Source organism: Cetorhinus maximus, chromosome 13 (assembly GCF_964194155.1).
Source record: "Cetorhinus maximus chromosome 13, sCetMax3.hap1.1, whole genome shotgun sequence".
NCBI classification, from domain to species: domain Eukaryota; kingdom Metazoa; phylum Chordata; class Chondrichthyes; order Lamniformes; family Cetorhinidae; genus Cetorhinus; species Cetorhinus maximus.
In genome coordinates, this window is record NC_135891.1 from 21,145,811 (window position 1) to 21,160,641 (window position 14,831).

At 40.2% G+C, this 14,831-nt stretch overlaps 1 protein-coding gene across 3 annotated transcripts in view; it reads left to right on the forward strand.

The window, feature by feature from the left end:
- Window positions 1-14,831, forward strand: part of emilin3b (elastin microfibril interfacer 3b) — a 44,643-nt gene that overhangs the window by 7,287 nt on the left and 22,525 nt on the right. For all 3 annotated transcript variants that reach the window (XM_078555077.1, XM_078555079.1, XM_078555078.1), the window contains exon 4: window positions 1,445-3,319. In XM_078555077.1, coding sequence (XP_078411203.1) covers window positions 1,445-3,319 — 1,875 coding nt within the window. The remainder of the gene's footprint in view (window positions 1-1,444; window positions 3,320-14,831) is intronic.

Sequence of the window (14,831 nt, forward strand, 5' to 3'; positions counted from 1 at the left end):
TGCAGGAAACTTGGATTCTCCCATCTTTTGCATGATGAGGTGGAACAGCATTAATGAACAACAGCGGTTTTGCTGATTTGAATCTGTTGCTTTTGTGCAAATTTTGAGGAAATTCCGGGCTGTTAAGCCGGAAACTCCACATTATTTACTAAGGGATCCAATAAGATAAAAAGCTTGGGCAATTCTACTTTCATTGGGTAAAACATTAGTAAAGAATAGATGTACTTGATGGTGCATCAATGTATCCTAAGTTTTACAGCAGTTTCTGCCCCCCCCCGAAAAAAAAAGAGCTGCAGAGGAAGAAACAATCTGATTCCATTTATCTTTGATGCGTGGCACTTAAATGCATTTAGGAAGCAATAATGAAGATTTGCAGGATCGATCTTGGGCAGTCACACAAAATGGGCACTTGGGATTGGCAGCCCAGTTTGCATGTTTTGCTTCCAGTGACTTGGGGAAAAATAAACTGGTGGCATCTGAAACATAACTGCACATGTCACACCATAACCCAAGAGTAATTTTACCCCCTTGGTTCTTTCCAGGATAAGCTTTTAACTGCTACACCTTGTGTAGAAAAATGTTCTTACATGGGGCTTTGACAATTATGAAAACATGGAGCAACGTTCACAAGCCACCCAAAAGTTCAAATCTCTAATATATTCATTCCTCTGAAGGCCATGTGTGTAAACTCATTTGTGGAAGAATCTGCCCTGCAGTAACAGGAAGATTTTTACAATTGCATTGCCAGATTATCTGACTCCATGGCTTAACTTTTATATCCAAACAAATAATCAGAAGGAAAAGCTCCAAGTTTGAATGTAAATAGGATGTTCATGGCTGCAGGCTAAGATGTCACTATGAATATTTGATGTTTTGTAAAACAGTTATGCAAAACAGATACTTTCTAATTTGATTCTTTATTATAAAAGGTCCCAACTCATTCACTATCTTATCCTGAGTATCAAATATAGATTAAATTATTGAAGCCAGACATCACCCTTTAAAGTGTCAGCAGTATTAAGGAAGGGATGGGGGAGGTGGGGGAGGGAAGGACTATTTTTTTTCTGACTTGGAGCTGAAAATTTACAAGCGCCTGACAGTCTAGAAATGTTTCACAACCAAGAGTACTTGATTGACCTCAGGATATACTTGGATCCTTCTCATCTCAATAGTGGCTTTAAAAGTACAGGTCAGGCTAGTCACTTATCATAATTATCCTCCAGATCACTTGTGAGTAACACCTTGATACTTCATTTATGTCACTTAGCTTGGTTTAGAGTCCTAACCTTTATGGAACATGGCGTATAAACCATAGGTCCTTGTATTAGTAGTTATACAGAGAGAGAATATTAAATAATGGTACAATTAGTTAACAGCTTTTTAAAATCTCAATTTATATTTAATTTGTATAATTCTTTAATCTGATAATACTTGTCCTTCCCAGGTCCCAAGGCTCCGGATGTCTATGGAGAACGAATAGACCGTTTGGAAGATGAAATGCGACGCTTTTCACAATCGTTTGAGAGACTCCAATCCATGGTGAGTGGGATCAGTGACAGTCTCAGGCTATCAATTCAGGAAGACACCAATAAAATGATTGTATCACTGCTGAATAATCTAAAATATCCAGATTCTGTAGTAGGCTTTGGATATATAACTGATGGCCTGGAAAACCTAAGTAAAGGAGAAGCAACATATCCACCAGCAATGGGAGACTTAGTAGCCAAAGTGACGGAGGTCAAGGATGTCCTGAAAACAAAGAGTGACTTGCTTGATGAAGTTCACGGGATGGTGATTGGCCACGATGGCCAAATCAGGCAACTTCTGGAGGCCAATAGACCACCTTCGCCTTTAGCAACTGTGGATTTCCTTGATAGTTACATAGATAACAAGCTCACCAAGTTCAGAGCTGACCTACTAGATGGTTTTGAAAACAAATTCACCGATGTACAAACTGTCTGTGATTATAAAGTAAAGTTGGTCCAACAACAGTGTGAAGAACAGAAGGGCATAAATCAAAGACTTGAAGGAATGATAGATGGGACAGAATCTGGCCTAAAAAAGGAGATTAATAACTTACAAACACAAATCGATGGTTTGGCTGTCACTGAAAATTGCTGTGACACTGTTAAGTACCTATCAGAAAAAATCAATGCTCTGGAACGGAACCTGCAAGAAATCTCGGACTATCAAATGTCATTGACGACCCGGTTTGAGAGTGAGCTGCCACAATTCTCCAGTATTCATGTGGAAAATGTCTACGATAGTAGGCTGGATGACATCGAGGCTAAAATCAATGCCACGGAGAGGAGTATAGAAGAAAATTGTCTGTCCATAGAGAACAACATGAAGGGACATCTTGGAACTGAGCTGGATGGAATGAAGACACTCCTGCATGATAAGCTAAAGGACATTGAAGGCCGTGTTACCATTATTGTTGAGGAGTTGAGTAATGTGTCTGTACCTGCCAACCTAGAGGGAGAAGTAATCCCAATGCTGGAAGCAGAGATTGCCGCAATTAAAAAGAAAACTAATGACGGCCTAGATAATTTGGAAGGAAGGCTAGTAGCTTTGGAGAATCTGTGTACTATTGGTTGTACCTCAATTATTAATGAAATTGAAACTCTGAGAACAGATATTGATGCTTGCCAGAAAAACTGCCAAGATATTGTGACCAAACTAGATAAGAACTCTGGTCTACTTAATAAACTTAACTACTCCATGTTTGAAATAAACAGAAAAATTAAAGAGGAAGAAGAATCCAGCGCAGTGCAGGGAGAAATTACTTTATTAAAGATCAACATCAACTCTGTTAACAGAACACTAAAAGGGATCAAGGATTCTGTCAACAAATATGCTGATGACTTTGCATTTGCCAATTCAACATGGGATGAACACGAGCGCAAAATGACAGATGAGGTCCATCTGATCCAACAGATAGTGAACAGCCAAGGTTCCCAGCTCATGTTTAATGACAAGCGTGTCCATGAGCTCAAAGGAGATCTGGAACGAATTAACCACAGGATAATGTCAGATCTCCATAACTGCAAGCACAATGCTCAAGATATCCAGAAGGAAGTGTCACAAGTTGACAGACGGGTAGCTGAGATGGAGAGTCTGTGCAGCAAACTAAGTGCAGTATTAAGGAGTCTGGATTATATTAAGGATGATTTGGATAATCATGCTGGTGACCTGTGGAGTTACTTAGACCAAGTGAATGGAACTCTTGTGGTACACAGTCAAGATATCACTGGTCTGAAAGATTCAGTCCGTGAGTGCCATACCAGAATAACAGGCATTGGAAATCGGGCATTAGATGGTAAGCATCAAAAATGCTGTACCTTCACTACAACTTTACAAATAGAATATAAAACAACCAATTCAAAAACCTTATAAAGACCTTTTTAGGAATTTGGAACAAGTCCTATCAGATCTCAATATTGTTACTATCTTTATTATGAAATAAGTGTACACAATATAGTAAAAAAAAAAGCACAGAGATAATTATTAATTACAAGCAGCATTTATTCTATAAATCAGTTATAAAGCAGTAATCTAGAGAAAAGGGTTTAGACACATAAATCGCCAAGCTTGTTTGATTTTCAGTTGAATCCTGTATTTGGGCTATTACATCTAAATCAATTTCATAGGACTTGGTTTCAAAAGCAATAAATTTACATGAGTTTTAAGAACAAAATCATAACATTTTTTAAGAAGTTGAGCTGAGACTGAGAGGGGTGTGATGGGAGAGATTTTGCCCTCTGAGAGCCTAGAACTAAGGGTCATAGTCTCGGGAGAAGGGTAGGCCATTTAGAACTGAGATGTGAAGACATTTCTTCATTCAGATGATTCAGAATCTTTGGAATTCTGCACCCACAAGGACTGTAGATGCTCAGTCTTTGAGTATACCCAGGATTGAGATGGAGAGATTTTTGGGCACTTGGGAATCAAATAATATGGGGATAGAGCCAAAATGTGGAGCAGAGAGAGAAGGTCAGCCATAATTTTATTAGATGGTGGAGCAGGCTTCAAGGGCCATATTGCCTACTCTTGTTCCTACTTCTTATGTTCTTACGAATGCACAATGACAACGACATTGTGCAACCCTTATCCTGGAGTGTTATTTTAAAAATAAATTTTCACTTCAAATTTAGCATTGGTAAGAACCAGTTTAATCTTTGCTTCAATGCTAAATTTATGTCATGTAGATAAGGTATTAAGACTCAAACTAGCACAAAAGCAGAATAGTGAGGCTCCCTGCTCATTCACCTATTTTTTTTTTCCATATTGAGATATCAATTTGGAACTTCATGTGTAATTATCCCGACAGTGAAATTACTGGTCACATAAATTGAACCATTATTATTTTGATTACACAACTGAATTAGAGAGGAAAAAATTACAATTCAGTGGCATTTCCTAGTTAAATTGTATTTTTAAAATACTGTGGCTACAAAAGCAGGTCTGAGGCTAGGAATTCTGCAGAGAGTAACTTATTTCCTGACTCCCCAAAGTCTGCCCACCATCTACAAGGCACAAGTCAGGAGTGTGATGGAATAACCCCCACTTGCCTGGATGAGTGCAGCTCCAACACCATCCAGGACAAAGCAGCCCAATTGATTGGCACCCCATCCACCACCTTAAAAATTCATTCCCTCTACCCCTGACTCACGGTGGCAGCAGTGTGTACCATCTACAAGATGTACTGCAGCAACTCATCAAGGCTCCTTCAACAGCACCTTACAAACCTGCGAACTCTACCACATAGCAGGACAAAGGCAGGAGAAGCATGGGAACACCGCCATTTGAAAGTGTCTTTCAAGCCACACACAATCCTGACTTGAAACTGTACTGCAGTTCCTTCACTGTCACTGGGTCAAAACCCTGGAACTCCCTCCCTAACAGCGCTGTGGGTGTACCCACACCTCAAGGACTGCAACGGTTCAAGAAGGCAGCTCACAGCCACCTTCTCAAGGGCTATTAGGGATGGGCGATAAATGCTGGCCTAGCCAGCAATGCCCACATCTAGTGAACAAATAAAACGAAACAAAACAACACTTAGCAAATGAAAGAAAGTACACAGCGTATTCCTTTTCTACCATGCATGGTCTTATATAAGCAAACATGAGATGTGCGCTGACTGCCAAATTCACATATCTACCTAAAACAACATAGAACTGTGGAAGTTTACAGCACAGCAGCCAATCTTGCTTGTATTAGCATTTTCCTAGACCAGTTCTAAACAAATTGTACTGCTCAAGATAGAAGCAAAATACTGCGGATGCTGGAAATCTGAAACAAAAACAAAAATTGCTGGAAAAACTCAGCAAGTCTGACAGCATCTGTGGAGAGAAAGACAGAGTTAACGTATCGAGTCCGTATGACTCTTCAGAGTTCTGATGAAGAGTCAAACGGACTTGATACGTTAACTCTGTCTTCCTCTCCACAGATGCTGTCAAATCTTACTGCTCTGCTGTGTCTCCATAGCCCTGTACCTTTCTCTGGTTTAAATGTTTATACACTTTCCCTTAAAAGGTGCAAATTGTCTTTGCCTCAACTACTCCCTGGTCCATTTCTAAACGATTCACTGTGTAAACAAATTTCCCCAAACTTCTCAATCCCTGTTAACATTTTAAATTAACTACTCCAGGTCATTAACTTGCTAACCAAAGGAAATAGTCTTTCTCTAGCTCCTGCCCCCCATCAAAACCTTTCATAATCTTAAACATCCCTTAAAACTTCTTTTAGCCTTCCCTGCTCTAGTGGAAATAGTCACAGTACTTCAGGTTCAGTCAGAACCATCAATATTCAGGGGCAAACGTACTCACTCGATGTACGAAAGCTTCTGTACCTGAGAAGAGAAATCCAAATATTCTTTTGTGTCCATTTGGAACTGTCGATATTATCTTCAGTACAACATGCACTAATAACTTTCCTAAAACTATTGAAATTATGCAGCTGTTGCACAAACTATTAACATCCCATTACTGAGTGTTAGATTATAATTACTCATTTCACATTTTGAACAGCGATCCTGGGTCACTATTAAATTGTAGACCAAATTGTTATATTTTGTTGTGCTGCAAATGTCAAGGTAAAATTTTATTTTATTTAAGCACCAACAGGAGACTCCAATCATTTTAATAGCTTTGGAATGCGATTTACTTCACAGAGGAACCTTTCTCATTTCTGTTGCAACCTAAAATGACGCAAAATTGAAGGCTTGTTAGAAGAAATGCTGCACCTCCAACTCATATCATTTACCTCAAGCAAAGCATTCAGTTATATTTTGACAGACAGTATTTAATTAATAGACAGGTTTTAGGTTATAAACACAAAATTACAGCAATTCCAATTCTCTCAAATTTCAAACTCATTAACACACAAGACATGGAAAGTTGAAATCTCCCAACAGCCCCTATTTGTTGCCCATGTATAGGCATCATTGATCATCTGCAGTATGCCCCAATAGAACAGAAGCTGGGCCCATATACACCACGCTAACTCAGTTCATACCTAGTGCTGCTTGAATACTTTTTCATAGCATATTTAGATAACATTTCTTAGAGCATAGGCACGTAAAGATTTTTCTAATTTTATAATGCTGTAACAAGCTAGAACAATCTACAGAGTATGTTGTGCACTTCTATATAGCAAGCAGGAAGAAAGGAAAAGAAAAAAGGATTATTGAAATTCGTCTTGAATTGAATTGTCAAAGATAATATTGCTCCAACACTGAGTTCCACACATAATGATCTTCGACGTGCTGTTGGGGAGCAGAAATGCTTCGTGTTCACCCTCTGAGTGCATTGTGTTGTACATTTCTCCACCACTCCCCCAGCCCACCTCCAATTGTACCTGCACCTTATGTTGAATAGGATGTGGTGTAAGAAGTACATAAATTGGTACAGAAAAGCTCAACAATGTTCAGCCATGGCCCATGGCCATATGCGGCCTTAAAACCCTGACAAACTAGCTCTCAAATTTCAAGCAACTCAGTCTTAGTTGCACTTCTGTTTTGCAATTAATGGGTTGTCCCTTTTGAATTTTGAAGGCCATCGGGGGGGGCTCTTTTTGATGCCTCATTGGCATATCAGAGATCAGAACACCAAAACCTGGTGTATCAGCAACTTAATCGGAATAGGAGTTTAAATTTCATACATCATGATCTGAGGTTCCATGATATGGACCTTTCAGCTTGGAGAACAGAAACCACAGACACTCCTGAAACTAGACGTTTGAGTAGTATACTGAAGGAAGCTGTGGAATTAATGGTAAATTGCATTATGCTCGTTGCATTAGGCAGATGGGAAAAGTTATTACATTGGAGATTCCTGAAGGATGAAAACCCAATATTATGAATTTTAAAAAACACTTTAGCAGGATAAAGAGTGAAGGAAACCATACCGTCTTTTAGGAGAAAATGTTGCCTTCACATATCTAATGCATGGCTGTATCAAGCTTGGTTCCAGTTAAAGTCAAATTTTAGATTAGTCTGACCCACATTGAGGAAGTGGACAGATCTGACAGCATAATTGAAGAGAGAGAGAGAGACAGAGTTAATGTTCTGATGAAAGATCACAGCTCCGAAACCTTAACTCTGTTACTCTCTCCATGTATGCTACCAGACCTGCTGAGTATTTCCAACATTTTCTGTTTTTATTTCAAATTTGCTGCATTTTTTTTTGCAGTATTTTGCTTTTGTACTGGGGCAGTTGATATGCATCATTAAAAGACTTTCCTTCAGGTTAATAGAAAAAAAGATACAAGTGGGCACGATGGTAATTAATATTCATAAATATTGGCCTTAATTAGGCTACAAAATATTTGTTAATATGGTACTATACAGGCTGTTGCTAAGGATAGAGATGTTTTAAGACATAACCTTGCTATCTAAAGTGGTTTAATGTATAACTTACAACCAACATATAAAGAAAGAAAGAAAAGAACGTGCATTTATAACAAGTTCAACTTCTGGGATTCCTTTTTTAGACGAGTACTAAAAGGAGCTACATCTTGAGTTACACCTAATGGCTCCAATAATTGAGCAGTCCTTGGGACAGACTGGCCCCATGTGTCAATTTTTGGCAAAAGACATGCTTTTCCCTCTAATATAAATTGAACAAAGACATTACCCAGAGGCTTAATAAAAGAACATAACAGGAAATTGTATAACCTGCTCATTTCAAATTCAAAGGGGAGTAATTTATTGGGAAGGAATATTCAGCGTTCATTGATGAAAACTTTGGATTATTCAATTTTAAATCTGCGTACTGCTCTTTCTGCTTCTTCTTGTTTCATACTTTCATCGGAGCTCTCTTCGAAACTTGACTCTCCGTTTTGTACTCAATTTCATTCATTTCTAGAACTTTGTGTTTCATTCTACAGCATTCTTTACTATATAAACTGTTATTTGATATATTTATGTTAAAGAAACAATAAGGTAACATGATGCTTCTGCTAGGCTGAGATTTAGAAATTTCCTTTGTGGACTTGACCACCAATCTTAAAATCCAATCTTTTAATTTCCATTTAAAATGAATTCCGGATCTCAGATCCCATCTAAATGTGTGTGGCTGCCTGCCCACTTTGTTTCTGCTTTTAATATACATCAGTGCTGTGTTTCCTCTTTTAGATGACAGCGTACAATAGCTCAGCTATAAGCAATTGGACTTTAATGTCTGATTTTTAAAACACCTCGTTGTAAAGATAATACTGCATATACAAAAATTCTTTTATGAAAATAGCTCGAAAATAGACGATCGATCAAGATTTATAAAGTTGACTAGTAGATGATCAATGAAATGGGGGATGCAAAGAAATGTTTTACTGGTATTTCCCTTGGTATTAATTTCCGTGGCTCTGATTTTTCAAAGTGGTACCAAGTGTGAACAATATGGGTCAAGAAGCTGAAATAGTTGCAGAGTTTCAACAAGGGCGGCTGTAGAGGCCTGACAAAAATTATTTCGAGTTATCAACAGTCACAGATTGCAACTCTTTTGAGTACAATCACAGTTCTTGGTTTCCGGGAGTGGGACATGAACCCACAACCTTCTGATTCAAAGGCGAGGGTGCTATGGACTGAGCCACAGCTGACACCTCTAGAGGCCTGACAAATTGCATCACTGCCGTAGGAGGAGAAATAAGAAGGAAATGACATAGGTAGAAAGAGGGATGAGGTCTTGCATCAAGAATTCAGGGAGTTAGGCAGTAGACTAAAAAGCAAGATCTCTCGGGTTGTAATCTCTGGATTACTCCCAGTGCCACATGCTGTCGAGCTCAGAAATAGCAGAATAGCGCAGATGAATACGCGGCTTAAGAGTTGGTGCAGGAGAGAGAGTTTTAGATTCCTGGATCACTGGGACCGTTTCTGGGGAAGGTGGGACCTGTACAGGCGGGAAGGTCTACATCTGAACCAGAGAGGGACTAACATCCTTGTGGGCGGGTTTACTAGTGCTGTTGGGAGGAGTTTAAACTAATTTGGCAGGGGGAGGGGACACAGAATGTTAGCAGAATAGGGATACATCATAATACAGTAAAACAATCAAGTCAGAGGGAGTACAGCTGCATTAAGTTTCAAGGGAGTAAGGCAAGGCTGGATGGCCTCTACTTTAATGCCAGGAGTATTACAGGTAAAACGGATGAGTTAAGGGTGAGGATTGACACGTGGAATTGTGATATAGTAGCCACCACTGAGATGTGGTTGGGGGAGGGGCAGGATTGGCAGCACAACATTCCGGGATATAGAATCTTCAGGCGAGATAGGGGAGGGGGTAAAAGAGGAGGAGGCATTGCATTATTAGTTAAGGAGTCAGTTACTGCAATAAGGAGAGATGATATCTTGGAGTGGGCATCGAATGAAGCTTTGTGGGTAGAGCTTAGGAATAAAAAAAGGGGCAGCCACATTGTTAGGTGTTTATTATAGACCTCCAGATAGTCAGCGGGAAATTGAACAAATATGTGCACAATTTGCGGAGGTGTGTAAAAACAATAACAATAGGGTAATTATATTAGGTGATTTCAACTTTCCCAACATTAATTGGGATAGACAAAGTGTTAAGGGCTTGGATGGAGTGGATTTCTTGAAATGTGTACAAGAGAACTTTTTAGGTCAATATGTAGAGGGTCTAACAAGGGACGGCGCAGTGCTGGACTAATTCTGGGGAATGAAGCCGGACAGGTGGCTGAGGTGGTGGTGGGGGACCATTTTAGTGATAGCGACCACAACATGGTACAGTTTAAGCTAGTTATGGACAAAGAAATAGACAAGTTGCAAAAAAATGCTTTGGATTGGGGGAGAGCGGATTTTAGTAAAATAAGGCAGGATCTGGCCAAGGTAGACTGGGAACAGTTACTTGTGGGGAAATCTACAGAAGAGCATTGGGGGGCGTTCAAAAAGGAAATGGGGAGGGTACAGGCTCAACATGTACCCTCTAGGGTGATAGGAAGGAGTAACAAGCCCAGAGAACCATGGATGACCGGAAATATTCAGGATACAATGAGAAGGAAGAGAGAGGCTTTTAGCAGGTACAAGGGAAGCAAATCAGCGGAGGCATTAGTGGAGTACAGAAAGTGCAGGGTGGAGCTTAAAAAAGCAATTAGGAGAGCAAAGACGGGATATGAAAAAGCTCTGGCTGGTAAAAGTAGGGAAAATCCCAAGATATTCTGCAAGTATATCAATGGGAAGAGGATAACCAGGGAAAGAGTAGGGCCCATTAGGGACCAAGGGGGCAATCTATGGGTGGAGCCAGAGGACATCGGTAGACTGTTGAACGAATACTTCACATCCGTCTTCATCCAAGAGAATGAGGACGAAGGTATCGAACTCGGGGAGAAAGACTGCGAGGTTCTTGAGCAAATTGATATAGGGAGTGACAAGGTATTGGAGGTGTTGACAGGCTTAAAAGTGGACAAATCTCCAGGTCCGGATGATTTGTGTCCCAGACTGCTGAGGGAGGCAAGGGAGGAGATTGCAGGGGCTCTGACCCAAATTTTTAATTCCTCTCTGGCCATGGGGGAGGTGCCAGAGGACTGGAGAACAGCTAATGTGGTTCCGCTATTTAAGAAGAGTTGTAGAGATAAGCCAGGGAACTACAGGCCAGTGAGTCTAACGTCAGTGGTAGGGAAACTATTTGGAGAAAATACTGAAGGAGAGAATCTTTCTCTATTTGGAGAGGCAAGGTTTGATCAGGGATAGTCAGCATGGCTTTGTCAGAGGGAGGTCATGCCTAACAAATTTGATTGAATTTTTTGGGGAGGTGACCAGGTGTGTAAATGAGGGTAGTGCAGTTGATGTAGTTTATATGGATTTCAACAAAGCCTTTGACAAGGTCCCACATGGGAGACTTATAAAGAAGGCAAATGCACATGCGACATAGGGTAATTTGATAAGGTGGATTCAAAATTGGCTTAGTTGTAGGAGATAGAGGGTGATGACAGAAGGATGCTTTAGTGATTGGAAGCCAGTGTCCAGTGGCATACCACAGGGATCTGTGCTCGGTTCCCTATTATTCGTCATTTATATAAACGACATAGATGACTATGTGGGGGAGTAGGATTAGTAAGTTTGCAAATGACACAAAGATTGGCCAGATGGTTAACAGTGAGGTTGAGTGTCTTGGGCTACAGGAAGATATAGATGGGATGGTCAAATGGGCAGAAAAGTGGCAGATGGAATTTAACCCTGAAAAGTGTGAGGTGATACACTTTGAAAGGAGTAATTTGCCAAGGAAGTATTCAATATACGGCATGACACTAGGAAGTTCTGAGGAACAAAGAAACCTTGGCGTGTGTGTCCATAGATCTCTGAAGGCGGAGGGGCATGTTAGTGGGGTGGTGAAAAAGGCATATGGGACGCTTGCCTTTATCAATCGAGGCATACAAAAGTATGGAGTTATATAGAACCTTAGTGAGGCCACAGCTGGAGTAGTGTGTGCAGTTCTGGTTGCCACATTATAGGAAGGATGAGATTGCATTGGAGGGGGTGCAGAGGAGATTCACCAGGATGTTGCCTGGGATGAAATATTTAAGTTATGAAGAAAGGTTGGATAGACTTGGGTTGTTTTCGTTGGAGCAGAGAAGACTGGGGGGCGACCTGATCGAGGTATACAAGATTATGAGGGGCATGGACAGGGTGGATAGGAAGCAGCTGTTCCCCTTAGTTGAAGGGTCAGTCATGAGGTGACATAAGTTCAAGGTGAGGGGCAGGAGGTTTAGGGGGGATGTGAGGAAAAACTTTTTTAACCAGAGGGTAGTGAAGATCTGGAATGCACTGCCTGGGAGGGTGGTGGAGGCAGGTTGCCTCACATCCTTTATAAAGTACCTGGATGAGCACTTGTCACATCATAACATTCAAGGCTATGGGCCAAGTGCTGGTAAATGGGATTAGGTAGGTAGGTCAGGTGTTTCTCACGTGTCGGTGCAGACTCGATGGGCTGAAGGGCCTCTTCTGCATTGTGTGATTCTGTGATTCTGATTCTTTGAAATCAGCCAGGCTCTCAACCCCCAAATTGATACCCAGGGACCTTGCTAGAAAGTGAATGTCTGTGGACATCATGCTAGATCAGGATAAGACCTCTGCAGCCAATCTGGAGAATATGAGAGAGACTCACTCTCTAAGCTAGAAGGTGGAGAACTGATTAATTACCCAGTAGAACTGTATCCCAGTCTAAGTCAGAGCTTTCATAATGAGGAGCAATAAATTGGAGCCTTTTAATACTTTTTTGTGGAAGGGGACCAAAGGTATTGTGAGCAACATAAGCCTTTGAACATCTATTTCCGATGAACAACGTTCATTTTGAAAATGATGACTTGGTTTGAGACCACCTAATCAACAATCCCACAAATTGATATCGCTGTTGCAATTTTAGTCAATTACGTAGCCTCTTAGTGATGATTTTCATTCATTCAGATGGATAATTCACAGCAGATGATGGCCACGGAAGCATCCTAACTAAGGTGTTGATTTCCACCCAGTTTTGCAGATGAACAGACTTGGCATAATTACATGTGTTTTTTATAAATAACAATTATTGGTTTTCTACAGGAAACCTGACTAATTATTTAAAAAAAGCATTTTTAATCTAAAAGCAAATTATTACACAAGGCACTATTCTACTGAACCCTGAAACACGTGGTTTACTGTTTTCTCGTATATGTAGTTTATTTGAAAAGTTGCAATTAAGCTTGTGAATGCCAGCTGGTCTCTAAGTCTTTCCTGAAAGCAAATTGTTCTCTATTTTCAGTACATCTGCAGTGTCACAGTCTCACCAAATTCATATAGTTTTAATGAGAAGATTGAGGTTTGTTAGTGTGATCTAAAAACTTGGCTGTTGAACTGTACTGGCTGGGACTCCATTAAAAGCAGTGAATAGCACCACTGTTTAGCTTGTAAAGATTAAAAGAACATTTTATTATTTATAGTGTGTCCAACTATACTGATCAGTAGGAATATATGGTAAAGTCTCTGGGACAGGTTCCAAAGTTCTTTCTGAACAAGACTACTTCATGTTTATTTGTTTTGAAATTTGCTCCATTTCAACCAAATGTCACAATCCAATTAAAATAACTTGGATTATGATAGCCTCTTCTCATGTCCTTAGAATGTCCAAATTGCTTTACAGACAGTTAATTACCTTTAATCTGTAATCACTGTTGTCTTTTAGTTAAACAATGCAGTCAATTTCTACACAGTGAGGTCGTCAAACAGTATGTTGAGTAAATGATTAGTTGATTTTTTAAAAAATTTTGGATGAAAGAGGAATGTTGGGCAGGACAGCAGAACTTCCTACACTGCAGGGGAGGTGATGGCAAGGTATTATTGCTGGACTAGTAATCCAGAAACCCAGGGTAATGCTCAGGGGACCTGTTCAAATCCTGCCATGGCAAGTGGTGGAATTTGAATTCAATAAAAATCTGGTATTAAAAATCTAATGATAACTATGAAACCATCGTTGTAAAAACCCATCTGGGTATAGGGGTGAGGGGTATAGACAGAGTAAATGCGAGTAGGCTCTTTCCACTTAGATTAGGAGAAATAAACACGAGAGGACATGGCTTTAGGGTGAAAGGGGAAAGGTTTAGGGGGAACATTAGGGGGAACTTCTTCACTCAGAGAGTGGTGAGTGTGTGGAACGAGCTACCACCTGATGTGGTAAATGCGGGCTCACTCTTAAGTTTTAAGAATAAATTAGATAGATACATGGATGGGAGAGGTCTGGAGGGTTATGGACTAGGTGCAGGTCAGTGGGACTAGCGGAATAATATTTCGGCACAGACTAGAAGGGCCGAATGGCCTGTTTTCTGTGCTGTAGTGTTCTATGGTTCTATGGTTCACTAGTGCCCTTTAGGGAAGGAAATCGGCCGTCCTTACCTGGTCTGGCCTACATGTGACTCCAGACCTTGACTCTAAAATGCCTTTAGGGATGGACAATAAATGCTGGCAGAGCCAGTGACATCCACATCCAATGAATGAAAAAACACAGTGGTGTAGGATCATTACTTTACCAAATTTCAGCCTAAATTGTGTCCTGGTCTCGGGGTAGTCTTTGAACCCACAACCTTTTAGACGCAGAAACTGCAGCTCTCAAATTACACGACAATAACAATGTGATTTGAATTCACTTCAAAGAGGAATTCGGTACTATGAAAACTGATGTTAAGAATGTGGATTTAGATTCAGCCAACCCTGCTTATGTGCATGTGCTCAGATTTCTCTCCTTCCAACAATAGAAGCTTTATTACACTAATGTTGGAGCACTTGGAATTTTCAGCATCTTATATAGCACCTTAGAGCTCCTATTATACTGAGAAATTAGTGCAAGTTCATACAC